This window comes from Scatophagus argus, chromosome 6, assembly GCF_020382885.2.
Source record: "Scatophagus argus isolate fScaArg1 chromosome 6, fScaArg1.pri, whole genome shotgun sequence".
NCBI lineage: Eukaryota > Metazoa > Chordata > Actinopteri > Scatophagidae > Scatophagus > Scatophagus argus.
Window position 1 is genome coordinate 10,540,695 of NC_058498.1, and position 22,811 is coordinate 10,563,505.

Genomic DNA, 22,811 nt, shown 5'->3' on the forward strand with positions numbered 1-22,811 from the left:
TCTCAAATTTTCTTTTCATTTTGGACATTTTGGGTTTTGGGTCAGTGCGTCTGGCACTCCGAAGTGAACACATCTCTCAGTTTGAGCTGTGCTGTGCATAATGTCAGAGGAAGGAATTAGTCGTGCTTGGAGGTATATGTAAGCAGCCTCTGTATTTGTCTTCAGCACAGTTATGGACATTATGTGTTAAGTTTCAAGTCTATTGCGCCTCCTGTGGTTCTGAAGTGTGTTTTGTAACCACAGCCAACAGTGGTGTGTGGGGAAGGCTTACACACTGCAGCAGCATGATCACAACTTTAATCACTGGAGGCGAGCAAGAACCTTGCAATTTCATGCAAATTTGAAAATTGATCATATGAAATACTTTTCTCATAATTCTATTATTCTGTGATATTCTAACTCGTTGAAAGTTTATATAATTAAGATAATGAATCGCCTTTTGTACCTTTTCTTGTACTGTGATGCTCAACAGATGGTTTGAAATCATTTATATGCAGTATGCTAAACAGTGCTAAAAAGGGCAACTTCACATGCTGTGGTAAGCTAGCTAACAAAGGTGTATTATGCAACTTGTCTCTCTCTCTGCACACACAATCTATATCGTATTTGCCTTTCTTTTGTTTAGCCACCTAAATGAATTTTTTTGCTGCTTTTAGGAAAACAAAAACTACCAAAGACATATTATCAAATATCCCCATGGCTGTTTGGACAATCCAATAGCCTCACTGCCACTTAAGTCACTGTTATCTAAATATACAACTATGTGTATCAGTGGCTTAATGCCCAATCCTAAAGGGAACAGAATTTCGAGGTCCAATCATGTATTTGGATACATAAATCTATCAGCATACCATCACTGTGGTTGATCAAATAGTCATGAATCTACAAGATCCATGTACATGGGCACAGTTTTCTTCGGGGCGGGGTGGGGGGACTCTTAACATTATCTATCACTGTCACTATCACTATCTTTTATGCCTCCAACACATTTCTGACATTGAACTTTAAACACTGCATTTATAAACTGTACTGGACGGAGTGGGTCACGGAGCATGGTGGGCATGCGACATCCAGAACTGTCAGACCAGAATCCAGGGTCCAAATCTATATATTTATGTTTAAATTATTTTCTTAATTATCTTACGTTTAATTGCTGTAAAGTCCAGGCTCCAAAGAGAGAGTTTGCATCCTCACTTTCTGGGTACTGACAGAAGCCAACAACAAACAATCCTGGTCGATAATGTTATCAATACTCTGTTTTGTACCACATGTTCAGCAAATCTTCCAATGTTGTGGAAAAAGTTTAATTTATTTCATGATGTATGGAATTGACAAGAGCTGACTGGAGAGTTATGTGTCCACTATATGGCTGTGGGGCATGTGGGGGTGTTTCAGACTATCTTTAAGTGTCAGATGTAGAGTCAGTTTTTAATCCTCTGAGTTGAGTTTTATATTTGCTGTGTGGGTGAATCAGGATCATGACACCACCAAGTCAGACATTGTCAATAATGTGAAGCACAGGACAGGAAAAGTTTGAGAAAAGTACACAAATCTCACTTATAGAACTGCAAAGTTATGTTTAGTTCCTTTTCAAAAAGTAGTAATAGGCGCACACTCATTAAAATGTAAGAATTAAAGAATACTTGAAATAATTTGTACATGCCATTGAAGTGCTGGTCTTTAGAGGACAAATTTAAATGAAAGCTATGGTTAACATATAAATAAAAGCAGACCCAGCAGATAGCAAGGGAAATCCTGATTACTGAGCCTTTTTATGCACTGTGTGCATGTACAACAAGAGAAGAGATTCAGTTTTATCACCTTCTGCTGTGATCACAATTCAGCATTAAAAGCTTACATTCTTTTGGAGAAAAATTATCTCATGGAAATTAACCAATAAATATAACAAGTGTTCCAGCAATGCTATAAAGTTCTCAGAAGCTCTCGACAATTACTATCCAAAATATTTCCACATTTTCTCTCTCTGAAGCAGTAATTTTCTATTGTATTATATCAACATTTACTGCAGTAAGGTCCAAGCTGTATTCTCTTCTGGTTGAAAAATCTTGTTTTTCACGATTTCCTCAGTCTGGCAGTGACTGCAAAGATGGCAACAAATTGGGTTTTGTGAAGAAAATATTCATTCTTTTCAACTTGTGCAGTGCTTATATTAGTTGGCAAGCCAAATTAGCTCCAACAACCCTGTTTTCACAATTCTCTTTCCTGCCTGCTTGCTGCACAAGAGCAATTTCCACTTTGCAAGCTGTGGTCTCATGGCATAAAAGATATAGTCATTTGAAAGTCTTGATATTTTTTTTTTTATTATTATTATTATTATTAATAATTATTAAATTAACTCAACCATCTGCACTCTTCTTCTTCTCTAGCATAACATTGGTCACATTATATTAGTTCATACAACAAAAATGCTTACATGTCTTACAAAAGCATGGAATACTTCCAAACTTCCTTGTTTTGATAATTCAGTCAGTTTCTCATCAGACACCTTCCTCCTCCTTCCACACACACACACACAGAGAGAGAGAGAGAGTTCCCACTTTGGCTTCACAGTCACCCTGTGACTCAGTCATCTCAGTAAATCCAGTCTGTCTAATCGATTAGACATCCCTCTCTAAGCACCTCCCTAACGTCGGAGCTCTGAGAGGCCGCTGTGCTTCCCACCTGTTCTGAGCAGATAGTCCACCATGACGCTTGTTACAGTGAATGTACAGACGTCCACCAAAAAGCAGCATGTGATAATGTGAGAAAGTTTTAATGAATTCTTGCTGATGGCTTTCTTTTGTTCTCCCATTGGTGAGTTTTGTCGGTCTGATGGGGAACAGTTCGTGAAAGAAGACTGAAGGCCAGCATCCATCTGCAAAGCCCAGACGCTCTGAAACAAACTGATAAGACGAGGGAAGTCACGGAGCTACGACAGCAGCTTACTAATTGAGGCCTGTGTCTTCTCCTCAGCTCTACTCCCACTTGTGAGAAGCATCCCTGATCCCTACATCCCTTCCTTCCCTACATTTCGTGACTGGATGTTATTGCGATTATTCCTCTGTTAAAAAGTTACCACAAACGTGACTTTCTTTCTCATCGAGCTGTGCTTTAGTTTGAATACAAATGACGACATGAACTTTAAAGAAAAAAGAGCATTTCTCAGTGCTGAGAAGATAATTTGTGTAATTCAGTCTAGCTTGTTGGTGATAATGGCATCTAATTAAGCAAAGCTATTCAGTAAATGTTAGTTAACTGCATGCACAAAGTGATACATAAATAAGCATCGGAGGCACTTTTTGTTTAAAAGCTGTTAGTTCAGGACCTTGCCAAAATGTCACTTAGCATAACAGATGAGGAATGTCTTTGTTAACAGAGAGAGAGGCCCATTAGCCTTGTATCAAACCCTGGAATCCTGGCCATTATACATCTTCAGCGCATAAAGCTAATGCATTACACGAGAGTCTGTCAGGGATCCACGAAGTGAATTAGTCCTAACAGGCCAAATTGGCAGCTACGAAAGGCAAGTCAAGACCGCCAAGAACTGCGTGCCCGATGAATTCATTTTAAAGACGGAGATTAACAGTTGTGTTCAATATAATAAAGACACACAACCGAAGAAAAGCTGTGGAGTCGTGCACCTTCTTTAGATTTTTATTCTCAGGTTGATGTGCCAACTAAATGTTTTATTAATCATTTTCTTCCATTTCTTCCAGTTTGTGCTGTTACTGTATATCTGAAATATCTGCCTAGTAGTCAGAACTATTATTAACTGAACAGTAATTTGTTATGAAAATGAATGTACAGTTTACTGTATGACTGAATGAATGGGTTATTTTTTCAACTCACGTTCATCCACATTCAAAGTACAAAGTTGGAGTCAGATTGTTTGCTGATTGCAACATAGATTGACAGTTTAAGAACCCCAACATCTGATATCCTCTGGATCTGACTACACTCTAGTCCAGTTTTCATAAGGCTCTCTCTCTCTCTCTACTCCACAGCTCCAGTATCAACAAGCATACTGAATAGGGTTTGCAGCTCACTTAACTATGGTTAAAGAAGTTTTGAGTAGAGGGCTGTGTGGCAGTAAAAAGCATAATATGCGTAATTGTTGGTTGCTGTTGGTAAACACATCAGTAAGCAATTCTGAAGAAAGAGTCTTGTTCCCAGGTTGCCAAATCATGACAAACCCAAAACATCATTATTTGACAATCTGAGAATGAGATTCAACATTCAATTACCTTTGTTTAGAGAGATGAATACAGATAAATAAAGGGTCATAAGTGATTACTCAGAAGGATAATTTTTCAACATTGCTTTTTTTTTCCTTAGGAGGTTTCTGTATATTATACCTTTAAGTTAAGAATCTTTTATTAGCTTTAATTGTGTAAATGAAAAACACTATCAGTAAAATATTACGAATTTTGCTGTATATAAATGTAATACAGGTGATCACCGCTATAAAATGGAAAAACATTCTGGTATCTTTGGTGATGATTAGTACTGCCCAGGTCCAGGAAATGTTTTCATTCCAGTAATGCTAGGAAACATTCATGGTAAAAAAAAAAGTCCAAAATATCTGCCAAATGACCCAGAGGAGCCCAATCATAGAATTGGTGTTTATGAAAATCAGCAACACTGAGCTTGTGGTTGAAAGAAATGGCTTAGGACCAGCAAGAGGAGAGACTGAAACCCCCAACGTTGCTAGAGAAAATGAGGCAAAAATGCTCCCTCCAGCAGCTTTTTCTCTTTTTTCCTTTGGGGCACTGTATCCTCTATATGATATCCACTATAATGCTTTCAAGGCTTTTGCAGTGAGTGGCTTGAGAGCTGTTTACCTTTTAAAAACTCCTTCTATTCCTTTCCTGCCTTTCCATGTCTTACTGGAGGGATTTGCTGTTTAATTACAATTGAGGCATTCAGATGTTCTTACATGAAGTTAAGTGACAAAGTGGTTAAACAGTTTGAGCAGACTGAATTCGTACCATTTATGCATTCCATTGTCGTTACAGCAGGTGATTTTCAGCCATTGACTTTGTTTTATGTCATGATTTTTTTTTCCTGTACTGCAACTTTTCAACTTTTGTCTAAAAAGAGCTGTAAGAATATTTAGATTTATTTATCATAGGGAAAATGAAGAAAAGGAAAAATTATTCAAGTGACAATGACTGCAGAGTATATTCTGACTGAAAGCCTGCAGACTGGTGGTCTTTGGAGTGTAAATTAAATTTCTTTATTGTATTTTTTCTTTAAAAAAAAAAAAAAAAAAAAAAAGGTGCAGTGCTCTGTTTTCAAATGCCAAGAGGATTAATGGCACTGATAAGTGTGGTTGGTGTATTAAACTAAGTCCTTTGAGTGTTGCCATTTCTATTCCAGCCATAAATTGTGGAACATGGATTTAATGTTTCACAAAGACAGAAAGAGAATAAGAAGAGAGAGAAAGAGAGGGCAGGGACAATGGCTTTGAAGGTAGGCAGTGCAAAGGTTCAGATTTATGCCTCTTCGGGCATGCTGGTCTCAAATGCTGCAGTGAAACAGACGGAGGACAAACGTGAGCACAGGCAGACATTCACAGACGCACACTGTGACTTTTTCTGCATGACTGGAGGTACATATCGCGAGCTGCAGCGGGGGCAGAGGGCAGATGGTGCCTTTGAGGTGGGAGGTGGGCGGTTGAAATGTAAAAGGTAGACGAGGTGTGTGTGTGTGTGGTGTTGTTGTAGGAAGAGTAGATATAAGGCTGTGGCATAGGTGAGGTGGCAGTTGAAGGCATACAGTGGATACTGAGTACAGCTGGTTTCAGGATTTGAGAGGATTTCTCCAGGCTATATCATCCCATCACTTTTGGTTTACCAAAATTGATGGGTCTACAGGTATAAACCTTTCATGAACCTTGGTTTCTTTGTTTACTCAGTCTCAACTGTGTAAAAGATGCTCACACTACAATGGTAATCTTTCAGATGGTTTGATTTGGAAAATGTAAAGATACATCATCACACTTTCGAAGTGGTCGGTCCTGGTTTACAAGCTTCTCCACAACTGATAGTGTCAAAATGTTGTGTGAGGTTCCCCGCACCCCTCTAGACTGCAAGACGAAATCACTGATGTTGTTTTAAATCAGGATTCAATGCTTTTGAGACAAAGTGTGAGCCTGAAAGGCTAATTCACAAAAAAGGAGCATTTAGGAAGGTTTGGGGATAAGTGGGATGAGGTCTCCATCTAGTGATCAATTTTATTTTTGTTACATCACAGCTTTCAAGTAAAAGTTAATGGACAAAATGTCATTTTTGCTTGTTATTAAATTAGTTAATATATTGCTTGTATGATGAAACAAGTTCTCTGCATGATGTAAAATGTAAGTACAAAAGTTTTGGAAAAGGTGAAATAATGTTTATTTGGACAACTTGCGTTAAATCTTTTTTAAATGGTTACTGGAAACAGGAAAAAAGTGATATTTTCCTCTTAAAATTTCTATGATAAATGCTGTTAAGTATATAGCTTTATATATTTTCTATTGTTCTTTTGTAGCTGATCAAATGCATTGTAAGGCGTAATAAGTACAATATTTCTATTTAACTGTGTAATGGAATAGATGAATAAAGCAACAGAAGCTGTGTATTTCTAATTGCTATCAACGCAATGCAATGTTATACATTTTAATAATCCATTAAAAAATACTCAAGAGTTTTTCTTATTTCTAATTAGCCATAGGCAAATGTTAGTAAGTCATCTGCAATTATAAAAGCTGTTAATTTTTAAATGGCTGAATATAAAAGTCCAGCTTCTCTGCAACCATTCCCCAAATGGAAACTGGTGAAACAGTCCACTTAAGTGATCTTTGTAATGAACTACTAAAGACATGTCAGGATGTAAACCACTTAGAGAGCAGTTTGACAAATTATTCACTAATAATTAATTATCCAGTTGTATCCAGAAATGCAGTCAAGGGAGCACAGAGCTGAATGTACATATGCTTGTTGCAGTCATCCATTTATTTCTCACCAAGGTAGTTTATCCCCAGATTTTTGATGAAAATTATTTTTAAATAATAATTATTTATAAGAACTATTTATGACATTATTCATTAAGTATTCGTAAAAACAAAAAAGATAGGAAACAAAAAGTTAACGTAGCCCCTTGGTCCTTTTGGTAGACCCTTTCTGCAAGTTGTAAGAAAGAGCAAAAACTAAAAAGAAACTTTTTAAAAGCTTTTATTCATGAATGAAAATCTATATTGTCTCTCAGGATCATCCATCTAAGCATTTCTTTATTCACTGACTGAAAACATGTTAGTATCTGAGAACCACTTCCTCTCCACTTCCTGCTTGCCCATCTCCCAGAGTTTAGTAAGAAGCCGAGTCCCACTTTTGGCCGTAGTCAGGAGATACTTCTCGTTGTCTGGATATATTTTGACATTGTACCGTCCGTAAACGAGAGACTGGCACAACCGACCGAGTACGAGCAGAAAAAGGGAATCCCTCTCATCATCACTGAGCACCATAATGCTTTCCCAGCCAGCTAACAGTGCTCCACCTACATCCAGAGGATTGGGGTTCTCCAGCATCAAGTATGCGATGGCTGTTGCCAGTTCAAACACGTAACAATCAGTCATGAGTAGAGAAAAGTCCAGGATGGCTGAAACCTCATGACGCCCGCTGTCAACAGGTGTGACAATGATGTTCAGGTCATTTAAGTCCCCATGTATTATTCCTGTGAAAGACAATGCAAAAGCATTTAGAACCTTTGTGCATTTAAATGATCTGTAAGGGAAAAAAATCTTAAGTAATTGCACCATATTTGTTATTTGGTATTTGGTGAACGCAAGCCAAATTCCACCCAGTATGTTTTAGTGAATTCCAGCTAACAACTGGTAACAGCAAATGTGTCTGTTACAATAGTGCAGAGGTATTTAGCTCGGGTCTCCTGTTTTTGTCTGGTCAGTCAACTTTAACATTGAATTTATACAACTAATAATGAAACTTTTATATACAGTATTTGAATGTATACACAGTAGGTGAAATTACCCACATATCACCATACAACAATCTTTATACTGCTAAGGATTACGATTCTGCCAAACCCTGGATTATACTGAATTAGCTTTTTACAATGCTAATGTTTTTTGGGTTTTTTTCTAATTGTTTTACAATATTTGCACATGGAACATGGGGAAACTGTAGAAAAATTATCAGGGAATCACCATGGTCAGTTGGATTCATTTGTTGTGGACAAAATAGAATATAGAGAAAATGTACATCTGAATCCATCCTGTAGTTGTTGAGATATTTTAAGTCTGGACCAAAAAGAGGAGGACCAACTGTCTGACACTGGGAACTGCCATCCCTAGGGCCATGCATGGCTAAAAAATTACGGTTAGGGGAAGGTTCTCGCTAAAATAATGGTTTAAAGGTTACAGAAGTCCAGTCTTGTGCATGAAAATCAGATTCACTACACGGCTGGCTAGCATGACCTTCAGACTTTTATTTTATGCCTCTCTGTATTGCTGCTTTCTTCACTGTCACTAAACAATGGCATCAGTTGTTAATTGTGAGTCCAGGAATCATCCGATACGAACAAAATTCCCACAAATACTGTGCTGGATTAGCATACTCTCGGTTTATAATTATAAGGAAAATCAGAATCAGAATCAGCTTTATTTGCCAAGTATGTGTGACCATACATACATTATGTATGAATATAATTGTAAAACAAAAGAATACTACAGAACATAAGGAATTTAGGCTTGTTATCTGTATTACCTTTTTTGAATGAGCTGATTTTGGGCTGCACATGTGAATTATAGCTTTCAATGACTGCTTGGATCACTTCCTGCAGGGGATCTCCATCCATCACTGATAAGTAGTCCACCAGCAGAGGAATGTTGGATAAACTCCAACATTCATCATCTTTTTCTAAGACATCTAGGTGCAGAGATTCCAGCTGAAAAAAAAAAAGTTTAAATACTACAGTTTTTATTTTTAATGGGTGTATTTTATTACAGTTTTTTGATACCTCAAAGCTGCATTAATTAGGTAAGCCTCACACACATGTATAAAATATGCCATTATGGTCCTATAAAGTTGATATGGTTAACATATTAGCAAACAGCTGCTTATTTACACATCCAGGAAATATGGAACAACATTAGCTTTCATTTGGAGCTGCAAGTCCAACGTTAATTCTAATTTGGCCTTGTTGCCTCGTGATTCTAAATTTTAAACAGTGGTGTGTTTTGTGTGTTCTGCATTATCTTTCTGATTATTCTTCTACACAATAGGATATGCCTTGTAGCTAAATAACATAAACCCCACTGACCTGATAGAAGAACGCATGTTGCTCCTGAGAAAGCATGTAAACAGACTCATGCCCACCTACAGTATTTGAGGTGCATTTTCAAAAATGGTCACCTCATACTCCTCCTTTTCTCATCAGATTATGGGTTTTCCATGTTTTTTAGGAGTCTGTACATAATTTTATAGACTAATAAAAATAATATTAATTCGTAATTTCTTTTTCCTCCTCTTTGGTCTCACGACTGCATGTGATTCTTTATGACGTGAGACATTGGTATAAAATCGTGTTAGTTGAATTTCGCAGTTTGATGTTTGAACTTACCTGTTGCAATGTCTTATCCAAAGTGGCGGCCAACTTGCCGACATGATACAGATCTTGCGTTGTGACTGGAGATTCGGCAAGGGTTTTTCCAGGGACATAAGTCATCAACCTCACACAGTAGGTCTGAACACCGTGGCCGCAATCTAACAAGGTGAGGTGTATACAAAAGGAACATTTTCAGTTCAGTAGAGAATCACAGTGCCATTTAGAATTGGAAAATATTACAGATGATCCATTGATATTCATTTTTTCCCGTTCTGGTAAAATTAACAATTTTCAATAAATCATCAATGCTCTTCAAGAATAATAACGAAGCCCTTTTTACACAGCTGGTATTGCAGCTAATACAACACAGATTAGGACATTGATAGTTCTGTTAGGATTTATCATCCATACATCCATTTTCTAGAGTACCCGGAGTAAACCCACGCAGGCACAGAGAGAACAGAAGGGCCCAGACCGGGATTCAAGCCAGGAACCCTCTTGCTGTAAGACAACAGTGCTAACCACTGCACCACCATGCCGCCCCAAGATTTGTCATCATAACTAAAGTGATTCCCACATATCCTTCATTATGGGATCATGTCAGACCTAAATGCATGCAAGTATACAGTAGTTCACCAGGTTAGTTTTTTTTTTTAAATCACTACAAACATATGATGTCCCCAGATAAAGTTTAGGATTATTTGATCAAAATTGAAATTTTATAAAAAATTGTTGTTACCTATTTCCTCCATACTCATGACCTCCCCTTTGAGGGTGGGAATGGATCTTTGAACAGGAATTCCATGCTTGCGTAGAAAGGACATGGCATGGGTCTGCACCTCCAGCAGAGTGGAGTTCTTACTCTCTTCTGAGTTCATGATTTTCATGACATACTTGCCACCCTCCTCGTCCACCATGAGGAAATTCTGGTCAACATAACTTGGCAGGGTGGATATCTCAGTTACAGTCACTCCATAGAGTTGCCGTGTCAGTTCAGTTGCTTGCTGCAGGGTAAGTGTAGGTCTTGGACTGACAGCTGTGGATTTTTTTAACATATCAATAGAAAGAAGGAGAGAGAATGTGGATAGTCTCACTTTAGAAACTTAAACCAAAACTTAAATTAAAACCAATCAAACAAGATATAGTTGCTTTCAGCTCTAGACTGACATTGCAGACCCTGCTGCAGGAGGGTTTCATCACTGGAACAATACCATTAAAACCATTTTTAATCCTACAAGGTTTTGCAAAACATAAAATAAAACCATTTATCTTCTAGTTACACCAATAATCGGATTACCATCCTTTAACAAAATTTATGTTGGTAGAACATTAGCAAAGACTTTTTTGGAACCATAGCTTGGATGCTCTGCAGCTTAAGAGAGGTTTTATAGCTTATGTTTTTTTCACATCATTCAGCTTTTGTTTGATGTTACAGTTCAGGTTTTAGCATTACTTAGTCAACACTTAACATTTGTGTTTTATGCAAATTTTTCGCACTTTCATGTCATTCCTTTGAGTATCATCTGATTTTTGTTTCTGATCAATGCTAACATGTTTTTGTGAGTGTGTTTTTACAAAATGCTTTGTGTTTTCTTAAGTGCGTCTCTAAACTCCTCAGGCGTGTCGATTGTTGAGTAATCCTTCTTGTGAGAGATGACATAGGAATGTGGCAATTTTCATGTCCTGACAAAAGGTCCTTGAGACTAAAGGCTTACAGAGATACGCGTGCCAATGTTATGAAATGGATTTAGTTTCTTATACATACAACTTACATGTTAGGATCCCAAAGACCATGATTAATATTCTTCCTATTGGGACTAGATTATGCATTATTGTTTGAGAAAATGACAAAAAAAACTAAACTCTTGCTATTATCAAGTTGTTTTTGCGGCATTTGACAACCTCTCAAAAACCTTCAGCAGTATTTACAGAATTCACTATACATTAATTTCTCAGCAAGAGTCTGAAATGTCATAAACTACTGGTTAATAAATGTAAATTATATAAACAGCATGCTGGTTTCATACAAACACCGGACTAAGAAAAAAGTGCACTTACCCATTGTTGCTTGACAGATGATACTGATGCTCTGCAGAGCTGAAAGTGCAGGATGTGTCTTCAGTTTCATTCTGTACATTTGTGGAAAAGCCTGTCAAACCAGTTTCTCCCTCTCTTCGGTTAAGCTATGAGATGTGTAAAGTGTCTTTCTTTGACAGTATTTATTGAGTGGGTGTTATGTATTCAGCCAGAGTAGAGGGTATAAGTTATTTTGAAAATATTGTTCGCTTTGTGGAGCATAACCAATCAAACCGAACACTGTATATAAGATGCTGTTATGGGACTATGGTTCTGAGAGTCATGGCTCCTGCTCTTTGAAGCTGCACAGATGTGTTTCTTTCTGATTACAGTTCAGTTCGGTTAAACTATTTACAGTCAATGGCAAGTTTGTACATGTCCAACTGGTGAAAACGCATGACAACAACTACCATATTACACTGAGATACTGAATAGGTAAGTCTGTAGGAAAGAGATCTTTGAACTGCGCCATTAATTTATGGCTCAACTGATGTACTATTTGTTGGTGTTGGGCATTTGACATAAGTAGTATTAATATACATTTTAATGAAAATTGAAGCACGTGTGCTTTCACCCCGAAAGTCAATTACAACAACTACAGTACGTGCCAGATGCACATTCGGGACCATTTTTAAAAAACATTTTTTCAGGCAATGAATCCTCCACTGGAAGTAAGAGCTTACAAGGATCACATGGGGGCAGTATTGCACCAGATTTTACAGAAAGCTGAAAAGGCAGGTGGATACACACTATTAAAGCAACTGATTTCACAGGATTTCCAATGTTGTTAATAAACACAATAATGCATGGGTACATACTAGACTGAGCTGAGGCTCTGAATCGTAATGAAATGAAAGTTTCAAATGTCAGACATAAATGTTGTAGCTCCTCGGTGAAGGCAGATGAAGTGTCCTGAAACTTAGTGACTGTATTTTAAAAGGGTAAATTCATTTATAATATATTTCTAAAAATATGATGTGCCTGTATCTAATAAAATTATGAGGATGTAGTGGAGGAGTGGTCCTTCACCTTGACAGTGACAAAGATCAGCCAAGCTTTGGAACATGAGATACAACAAGACCCTGATAAAGAGCTGGTGGAGTAAACAATGAAATGAGTTCAGTCTTTCCTGGTTTACAAGAATATATTGACATTAGCAGCTTGTATAACAGTCTTGTTCTATGAAGCCACTTACACTGATTGTATAATTTAATCCTCTGTTAAGAGCACTGAATTAACTGAGGCAAATGTCACAGACACAGAAACATGATTAGCTTTAACAATAAATCTCACAAATTTAGAGCCCTCCAGGGGCTTCTTAAACAAACCATATTTGATGAAATACATAATTACGCCTGGTAGCCGTAGTAGAGATTCTCTACTCTCGTCTGTACAGTTTACAAATCTATAGTACAATCTTATGTAGAGAGAAGGCAAGCTTGTTAGCCAAATCATAACTAGAACTGTGGTGGATAAGGGAATGTGCATTGCACTGCAACTTAGGAAAAGACATGCATATAGACAAAACACAAGCAAATTAAGAACACATCAAGTCTGATACACAGCAAATACACAAACACAGCGCAAATACACACAACACACAAATCCAACTTCAATAAGTAATAACTTGTGACAGTAAGTCAGTCCATAGCAACCAGCATGTCCAAGCTGCGTTCAGAACAGGTGTCCTATGGAAACACCTCTGTTGTCTTTTTCTGCATTTCCTGTGCTTTTCTGTAATGCGTCTTTCTAGAACAGCGGAAGCTGTTACAGCTGCAAAGATGTCTTTGTATTTAGAATGCGATGTTGTTAAAGTACCTGTCAGTGCAATGGTCAGGTGTTCCAATACTTCTGTCTATATAGTGTACACAATAGGGAGGGTAAATGTGACACCAAAATCAGGCTTATTCTTATGATTATATTTAAGAGTTAAAGTTCAATCTTGACTTTGACTACAATACTCAACAATACAATCTCTCGAGGGTCAGCTAAGAAACGGACCAACAACTATTACATTCATTTTCAAACTAAAAAGATAAACTGTTCCCAGCTGGGAACTAACATCTAATGGTGTCATTTCCTATAATACATTATAGTCCATACCAAACCCTCTAAACCACAATAAAAATCAAATCTGACAGACATTTCTATATATGTTACTCCATGCATGTCCAAGCTAGTTCAAACTGCAGGGATTTCTACTGTTCCTGTACAGCTGTTACAGTTACATTGGTTGTTTTACAGTTTGCGTATGACAACAAAGTGACATTATAGTTTCTCAACTGCAGGCTTTTTATCTTTTCTAAGTCACGTGAGACTTGGCAGATTTTCAGTTAATAGTCTTTAACCAAAATGTCCTTTCTAAAGTCAGCTCTTTTCTAAAACAGATAGAAATGAATAGTAACAGCACTGTCCTCCTGTTTTATGGGGGCGGCAATTCCAGTCAAGTTTTACGATGCACGTCAAAGAACATATAATTTATCTGTTGACACAGCTGCAGAGGTGCGGGAGAGTCCAACTGACTTACCCTGAAGTGAAGTTTTGGAGATTTTATATTTGAATCTTTGAAGTACAACTGTTAAACAAATAAGAGGAAAACCGTGTACAGAAAAAGTATATCTCATTTCTAGTGTGTAAGATTGCAGTTCTAATGTTCAAACCTTTTATTGTTTGTACTGAGGTCAAAAACTAAAGCGGCTGTACTACTCACCACCACACTGACCATACAAGTATACATAAGAGACAAAATGTAACAAACTCTTTTGGAATTTGCTGCTTTGTTTATTTGAATCATTGGATGAAAGTATAAAAGTATTAAATTTGAAACCTTTAGACCAAGTTAGAGATAAATTCGCATTCTTAAAGTTGAGATACTGATTTCCTACTGAAACAGAATGTCACACGGTGTCAAAGTCCAGTATGCATAACAATCCACGAAGACATTATTGCAGTTTGTAGAATATAACCTGAGCATGTGTCTTTTGATTTGGCAAACCAGTGGAAACTTGCCATCAAGTGCACTGTATCACATGTAAGGTCTTCTTCTCCCTCCTGCTTCATTACCATTACAGTAACACAGTAAAAAAGACAATTTGATCGAAGGCACCCACATATTCCACGAAGAACCAAACCTGCCAGAGGTTAGTTACTTAATAAGGTACAAGATCCCTTTCCAACCACACAAAAACTAAAAGCACACGGTGTTCGCTGAAGAATCAAACTCTGTTTCTTTGTGGTCATGGACAGGAAACTTTACCATAGCACCACATTTGCACCCCACTGTCAAGAGAAACACTGATAAACCTGTGATTAAATACTTTTCGTTCAACCCCTGTTTGCATTGCATAAGTTGTAATAGTAATTTTCAGCTAGTTTGAGTAATATGATAATATAAGAAGCTTTACATTGATTACGGTAATGCACTGGTTCTATTTTGACAGATTTTGAATGCAGACAGTGTCTGCACCAACATGTAATTGTGGAAGTGTAATGCATGAATACATAGAGACAATTAGGTTGATTCCCTTAAAGTAAAATACTGCCAAACATTTACTGAAATTAACAGATTGTTAAACCATGTTCACTGTTACTATACAGAGGGGTACCAAGCTACTCAAGGCCACTGACGTGTATGAGCCCACATGAGTTTATGCACTTAATAAACATTTTGTTTTTTTGTTTTTTTTTAATGATTAGTTTTCTTAAATGTAATGTCTGGTCAGTTGTCCTTACCAGAAACTACTGTCTCTTCATGATGACTTATGAGTTAGTAAGTCAGTTAAGTTACTGACTCACTATACAACTTTCATGTATCATCTCTGTTAGTCCGTTATTTTGATGTTTATTTTTGTTTTTACAGTACATGATCCATTATTAAAATAAAATTTTTGCTTGGCCTCTACCCTTGTCTAATAAAGACACACGGTGGTATTCCTACTGCAATATGTCTGAATCTCAAGGGTAAAACGTGCATTATTTATACTGTTAAAGGACAATATATTGTTTTAGCTTAACTTGACTTTATCTTGTCGAATAGCTCAGTGGAATCAAACTATTGTGTGTTGAAATTTTTGAGTTACTTTCCTGTCATATTTCTCCATTTCTGTCACTGAATTGAGCAGCACCCTGAAACCACTTTTTCTCCACGTGCTCCTTTCCAAGCTCCCAGAGGTCGCGGAGAATGTGGACGCCTCTCTTGGATGAAATCATCAGATATTCTGTATTTTCCGGATGCAGGGTCACAGCGTGACGAGCTAAAAGCAATGACTGGCAAAAGCGGGAGAGCACGAGCACATAGAGGCAAGATTTCTCTTCTTCGTTTAGGGGAAGGACACTTTCCCAGCCTGCGAGAACAGGTCCACCTACCTCTATGGGTTTAGGGTGCTCTGTCATCATGTACATGATGGTGATAGCTAGCTCATAGATGTAGAAGCCACTGTTCATGTCTCCAAAGTCAAGGATGCCAGAAATCCTGTGGCCGTCACTCCCATCAGGCTGAACGAGCACATTGAGGTCGTTGAAGTCACCGTGGTTAATGCCTTAGAAAGTGGAACAAAAAGTTATTAAGGCAAACAAAATACATTATCACTCACTTATTCAGTGACAGGTCCTAACTCTTCTTCGTGTGAACGCCACCATTGAGAAGCCCAACTTTGTCAATGGAGGTGAAACAGAAGCTATCACTACATCTGGTATGTATGAATCCAATTAATAATTTCCAGTCCAGCCACATGGGGCAACAACAATCACCTGAAGCGCAACAACACTGTTGCACTGAGGGTAAAAATAAAAGTATGGTTGTTCTGGTTTTAAAACCTCATTCTGAACATTCAGTTCAAACACGTGAAAAATAAGATAACGTGTACCTCATTAACTCCTGTCTAGACTCCACACTCACATAACACTGTAAAAGTAGTCAAGATTTTGTTATTGGGTATTAAGTGTATTTTTTTATGAAATAGAAGTTATCACTATATTAACATGCATAATTCCAGTGATTAATTTCCTCCTTTCATCCACCGCCTCAAGCTCAGTGTCATCAAAATCAGTGAGCTTGCGGTGGACTACAGTGTTTCAAATATGGATGTTGCTGCAAAGAAGCTACAAATTCTAAAACAACACACATCTTCAACCCAGCAGAAGATCTATCAATCAGCACAGTTTCAAGGTGTGCACCCGAGATTATTGTCACCAGTTCAGTACTGACTGAATGTGAAATATGGTCACAATCTTCCCCTCTGATCCTGACATATGGTGTTGGATAAAGGCCTGAAAACCGCATTTGCAGAACATTTTTGCTATAAAATGTCATCACTTCATCATTTTGGCCTATTAGTCATTTGTGTGAAATTCTGTCACAAGTTGTGTATAAATTCGTTATGCCAAAACCATGTTTTGCAAGGCTGCAGTTTCCTTTCACCACCAAATTGTCATCGGTTCATCCTTGAGTCCAAATGCACTTTTGTGCCAGATGTTATGAAAATCTCTCAAGCAGTTCCTGGGATATCATGCCCACAAGAAAAGGACAGATAGACCATCCAAAAACATAAGGCCTTTGGCACAGAGGCATACAAAACATGATCTAGAGGAGAATCTAATGAGGAAATATCACACTCACTCTTGCGGAAATTGGACATCCTGGGGAGCACAGAGGTCTTGTACTGAAGAATGACAGAGTTCACAACCTCCTGAAGTGGGTCTCCATCTAACAGATTGATGTATGCTTCGAGGAGGGGAACATTTGACAGACTCCACATGAACTTCCCTCTGTCCAGCACACTAAGATGAGGGTGCTCCAACTGAGAAACAAAAGAGAAGAAAAACCAGTAATAACACAGAGAAGCAGATGGAGGAAGAAGAAGAACAAGTAAAGAGTTTTGTCAGCTACTCACTGTTTTGTTTAGCAAAGCTTGGCTGTTCCAAGCTTCATGTTTAATAAGCAGTGAAAGGCTAGTCCTTCATTATGTAAGTTACCTGAATAATATTCTAAAATAATGAAATAATTTATATAAATAATAATGTGGGTGGTAATGAAGTAGCACAATGAGAGTAAATTCACAACGTTAGCACTTATTTAAAGTTTTGCCTCGAGACAAGAAACTTTCAGTGTAGCACTTCATTTGTCTTTCTCTGTCAGCGGCTCAGACAGGCAACAGTTCAGACATTTTTAAAACAGACCTTGTGGAGTTACAGCATGAACTAAATGATTTAGAAGTTCCTCAAGGGTGCTACTATCATACCTCTTGTAGAACTTGGTCCATTCTGGCTGCTGTCTTGCCAGTTTCATACAGTAACTGTGGTGTTAACGGAACCTTGCAAATCATGGTTCCAGGCAAATAAGTGAGCATCCGCACCAGGTACTTCTGACAGCCATAGCCACAGTCTGTCAAAGGCAAAGACAGGGTTAGTAATACAGTCACTTACCTTGTTCTTAGCCCTCATAAAGCATGACTTATGGTTTGTGGCCTTGCTCTGGGGCACACTTATCATTACAATAAAGTGTTAGTGTTGATATTATGGAGGGCATGAACTTGCCACAATCTGCTATACTGCGTAACATTGCAGCTACAAAGATGATTTTTTTTTTTCACCCTGTGGCAGGACGCGTTAATCTATCCCCTCCCCGAAGGTTAATGTCCCGCAGAAGGTTACCCAGCGCAACACCGCATAATAAACAGATGATTAACTTTATTCACCTGCACACATAATATGCAATATCTAGCTCTGTTTTGTAAAAGGAAGTTGAAAGATGGTCTAAAAAGGAATATATGAATTGATATGTGCTTTGACAGGTGGAAAGATGTGAATTTACCCCTCAGGAGCAGGTGAATATCACTATAGTACGGTATATGAATGTGGAAGTAATGCGTTAAATGTAAGCCAAAAAGCAGCATTTTTGTTCCTAAACATTCCAAACATCATGAAAATAACTGTTAACAATGTCATCATTTAATTTTTACACAGCAGTAATTGTTTATTGACATACACACTGATGCGTTGTGTGTGATGAAAGAATATGTTTTACTCAATCAGTTAAAGTAAAAATTTCAGGAATCCTATTCTCCTTTGTCTGTTGTAGACAGTTTGGACAACTCAAAAGTCAAACAGGTGTCCCGAAAGCATATGAAACGTCTCCAGAAGCATATCAGCAAAACAGATGGTTCAAAGCATACTGTACTGAACGTCTTGGCTGCTGTTTGTAAAACGCAAACAAACCCAAACTTCTGGACAACCTAATTTTGTGTGAATACAGCTGAAGTGCAGACCTGCAGCTCTTTGTGGCTGACCGAGAAGGCAGAGGGGGGAGATAGAGAGAGACCATAGTGGAATGGCCATAGGTGGAACCTGGTTTCTACATTTTTAGAGTCCCAACCTCACAGACAGTTAAGAGCTGCAGAACAGAGAGGAAATACAGCAGTGGCAATGGAAAGCTGACAGCCCTGATTGAAGTTAAAACCAAAACAGACTAACCGAAAACCTGCTGCTGCAGCTGCTCCACTGACAAGTGTAGCTTGTGAGCTTTCTCACATGAAGGGTCAGAAGAGTCCTGGCTGTGTTGAGGAGGCCTATGCACCTTTGTTAAGCAATGGATATCTTTCACTTCCAGGAAGTATCTAACAAGGCCCCTTGTCTGTTGAGATGGACACAGGGGAGTGGTGTGTTCAGGTGTGTTCGAAGTCGGTATTGGTTTGTTCTGTCTGCTCCACTGAATAAAGTTTGTCTTGGCTATGACTTGTCCAGGGCAACGTGTGCATGTGTATGCAGTCAGCACTGCCTGTGTACAAGTCATCCTGGGAAATGGCTATGGCCAGTTGTAACTTCTCCATCAGTTGTAAGTTTAGTTTCTGATGAAACCAGTTAAACTGCCTAAAACAGCTTGGAGGTTTGCTTTGCTGCACAAAACCTAAATTTGTTGCCGTTTTAAATTGTTGTACAGTTTATTAAAGAGTTTAACAGCGTATCTGACTACTTCTGTCTGCAGTGAAATAAATCACACACATGTATATATAAAATCTAAACAGATGGATATATTTTGAAATGCAAACTGAGTGTTTGCAAACACTGTAAATGCTCCAGCAAATTAGAGGACATTTCTCTTTCACAGTGTTAGATGGGATAACTGATAAGGTCTGAACTGTGCGGCTGACTTCATACCCATTTCTTCCAGGCTCATGAGCTCTCCTGAGGAGGTGGGCAAAGCTGTCTGGACAGGAAGTCCATTCTGGTGCAAGAAGGTCATGACACATGTCTGCACCTCAATCATGGTGGGGTTTTTACTGTCCTCTGTGTTCATTATCTTCAGGACGTACTCGCCACCCTCAGTGGTCGCCACATAGAAGTTCTGGTCATCGTAGCTCGGCAGTGAGCGAATTTCTGACGGTGTGAGTCTGAAGATCCTCTTCACGATCTCAGTCACCTGAGACTGGCTGAACTGGGGCTGGGCATGCTTCACTGACATTATTGCTGAATGAAAACAATATTCTGTCAGAAAAAGCTTTTGCTTGTCGACATTAACAAGAGCAGAATAGTAAACATGTACACATTTTTCCTGTTTGTTCCTACCAGGGTATTTTAAGGTCACTTCTCAGGCCTTTCCAACAGTACCGAAGTGGTTAGTAAATTTGCACTACGTTTGTGTATTTGGTCGTGCGTATTTTCTGTTTGTTTGTGTAGCGTGTTTTCTGAAAGCTGCACACGTTTATTTTCAAACATGTAAAAGACGTTTTCTTGATTTACTTTTGTTTTGTCTGTTTGAAATGTGTTTTCTCAACTTGCAGCGCACTCTCGGCCAATAGCAATTGATAAAAATGATAAGCCCACCTCCTCAAATGCGAGGATCCTTTGTTGGCTTACGTATTTAATGTTGTTTGAACTAAATAGCAAATACAGGGCAACCTTTCAGCTAAATTCGAGTTCCTGTTACCACTGTGGATTGTTTTTTAACTTACAGGCCCATTAATTCTGTCGGCATATCGTTTACAAGTTGGAAAATCAAATCAACTTTCCTCTTCTGGCATTAGTTGGATTCACATAACGCTGTTAAGTTGTGTCGCCATAAACAGCACAGACAAAAAACACACGCAAACGCACGCAAACACACGCGCGGGACGTTGCGTTTGGTAAATCAAGTGCGTGGTGTTAAATTTTCATTATTTTAAGACAAATTGAATCTGAATAGAAAGTTTCACGCAGCCTACTAAGAGTTTGCCCACGTCAACGGTGTAAGCGACGTCTTTGGATTAAGCATACCGCGTGAAATAACGGTACACCACGACTCAGCCACATTTAATAACAGCCGTAAAGGGTAACATTAGCCGACAGCATTATTCACGTGCCAGTACACCTACCTCAGCGCGTGTACAAAGACGAGGAGTCCAGGTAACACGATACGTCCTAAGTCCACTGCTGGCCGCCCACTGAGTGTGCACACTCGCCATCTGTACAGTCCATATCCGGTGTGAGTTTTCAAAATACAATGCTGAAGAGTGTAGGTTTCGAGAGTAACACCAGTAAATGTTATTGCGCTCGTTTTAAGGCGATTGTATCTTGTCATTGATCAGCTCTTTTCAAAGCATACAAAAATTTTTCACCTAGCGTAGATGAGACCATTGTCAAAGAACAATAAAAATAAATGTAGTTTTAGAATTATTACATTTCAACATAAAAGTCTGACTTTGCAAATGTCTTATTTTGAATTTTTGAATTCTGACCTATTTAATATAGTCAAGATTGTTTTTTTCCTGACAAAGCTGTTTTTTTGTTTGTTTGTTTGTTTTTAAATTGAATCTAATCTAATCTAAACTTGTCTTAAATTTCATTCTGTGAACTGCTGAGCCTCCCTGAAGAATATGCAGGAAACTTGTGTGATCATAAATCTGTGATATAGAGATGATGTATCTTGTTCGCATTAATATTCATAAGAAATTTATCCATATCCATAGCTTGGAGAGAGAGCACATTTTTAATTTAGCCCCACTTAGTGACATCTTCATCTGTCTTTGCACTGATAATTACATTTAAAAAGAACAATGAAACACAGCAAGTTGTTAGACAAAATGTAAACATTTTTCTTTTGTGATAACTTATAATCTCCTTTTTTTTTTTACTGGTGCAATTATCTGAAGATAATTTGGCAAAATTCAAATATTTATTGTTTTTTGTTTGTTTGTTTGCTTGTTTGTGTGTGTGTGGGGGGGGGGGGGGGTTGATTTAATAGGGATGTTTTTCAGCTTCGACAGATGTGTGTAACTGTTTACAGTCTGTGTATTCATTAATATCAAGTGCATTTCCGCGATCTTCATTTTCTCAACTCCCACACAGGAGATGACTGCCTGTGCAGCTGGAGCCTTAGGTTTAATGCCCATTACGACACAAAGAAGAGAGGTGAAGGAAAAATGTCAGCTGGTCAACCAGCACTGAAGTTGGTTGTTGTTACAGCCTATTTTGTATAACTAGTGTCTCCAGTTTATCCTGTCGCCTTCTGCTTTACCCACCTGAGTGTCTTAAGTAGGTATATTTATTTTGACTGAACTGTTTTTATTAAATGGGGAGCTTTCAGACAGAACAATGCCAACATAATGACCAATGTTCTATAAATACACAGCCTTGCTACTACAATATAATGCTTTAAAAACTACAGTGAATGAATTTGCAAGAAAAGTAAAAGCATACAAAGCATACAAAATTTTCTCATCTAGCGTAGATGAGATCATTGTCGGAGAACAATACAAATAAATGTAATTTTATAATTGTTACATTTCAACATAAAAGTCTGACTTTGCAGATGTCTTATTTTGAATTTTTGAATTCTGTCATATTTAATACATATACACAAATACACACCCTTCCTACTACAATATAATGTTTTAAAAACAACAGTAAATGAATTTGCAAGAAAAATAAAAGATAAACCTCTTTTAGTGTGCTCGACTCGAGAGAAAGAACATAAGGTTATGAGCTCATGTATGACACACACCTGAAGTCCTTCGATAGATAGATAGATAGATAGATAGATAGATAGATAGATAGATAGATAGATAGATAGATAGATAGATAGATAGACTTTATTGATCCCATCCTGGGAAATTACAGAAGCAATAGTAGCTGCTTTTGTATTATGAATTGTCGCTTTT

The 22,811-nt window shown here is 37.9% G+C and overlaps 2 protein-coding genes across 4 annotated transcripts in view; both read right to left on the bottom strand.

The window, feature by feature from the left end:
- Positions 1–21,182, bottom strand: part of hykk.2 (hydroxylysine kinase, tandem duplicate 2) — a 96,750-nt gene extending 75,568 nt beyond the window's left edge. The window contains exons 1-5 of one of the 3 annotated variants that reach the window (XM_046390675.1): positions 21,027–21,182; positions 19,834–20,142; positions 17,919–18,061; positions 17,297–17,477; positions 16,045–16,217 (exon numbers count right to left, since the gene is read on the bottom strand). In XM_046390675.1, the coding sequence (XP_046246631.1) occupies positions 16,045–16,217; positions 17,297–17,477; positions 17,919–18,061; positions 19,834–20,137 (801 nt within the window). In that variant the 5' untranslated portion in view covers positions 20,138–20,142; positions 21,027–21,182. Of the gene's footprint in view, positions 1–15,374; positions 16,218–17,296; positions 17,478–17,918; positions 18,062–19,833; positions 20,143–21,026 lie in introns of those variants that run through there. The other 2 variants (XM_046390674.1, XM_046390676.1) reach the window with 2 other exon arrangements.
- Positions 7,199–12,900, bottom strand: LOC124060124 (hydroxylysine kinase-like). The gene is made up of 5 exons (XM_046390673.1): positions 11,662–12,900; positions 10,343–10,639; positions 9,619–9,761; positions 8,763–8,943; positions 7,199–7,713 (listed from the first exon to the last, which is right to left on the bottom strand). Exons 1-5 carry the CDS (start codon positions 11,738–11,740, stop codon positions 7,271–7,273), a joined length of 1,143 nt encoding a protein of 380 aa, XP_046246629.1. The 5' UTR covers positions 11,741–12,900; the 3' UTR covers positions 7,199–7,270.
- Positions 21,183–22,811: the final 1,629 nt, after the last annotated feature.

Bases quoted from the DNA above. Each gene is read 5' to 3' on its own strand.
- LOC124060124 (XM_046390673.1), bottom strand. From the start codon at position 11,740: ATGTACAGAATGAAACTGAAGACACATCCTGCACTTTCAGCTCTGCAG. The intron at 8,944-9,618 runs GTAAGTTCAAAC...TTTTTTTTTCAG, and splicing joins TGGATAAGACATTGCAACAG to CTGGAATCTCTGCACCTAGA. The intron at 7,714-8,762 runs GTAATACAGATA...TGTCTTTCACAG, and splicing joins AATCAGCTCATTCAAAAAAG to GAATAATACATGGGGACTTA.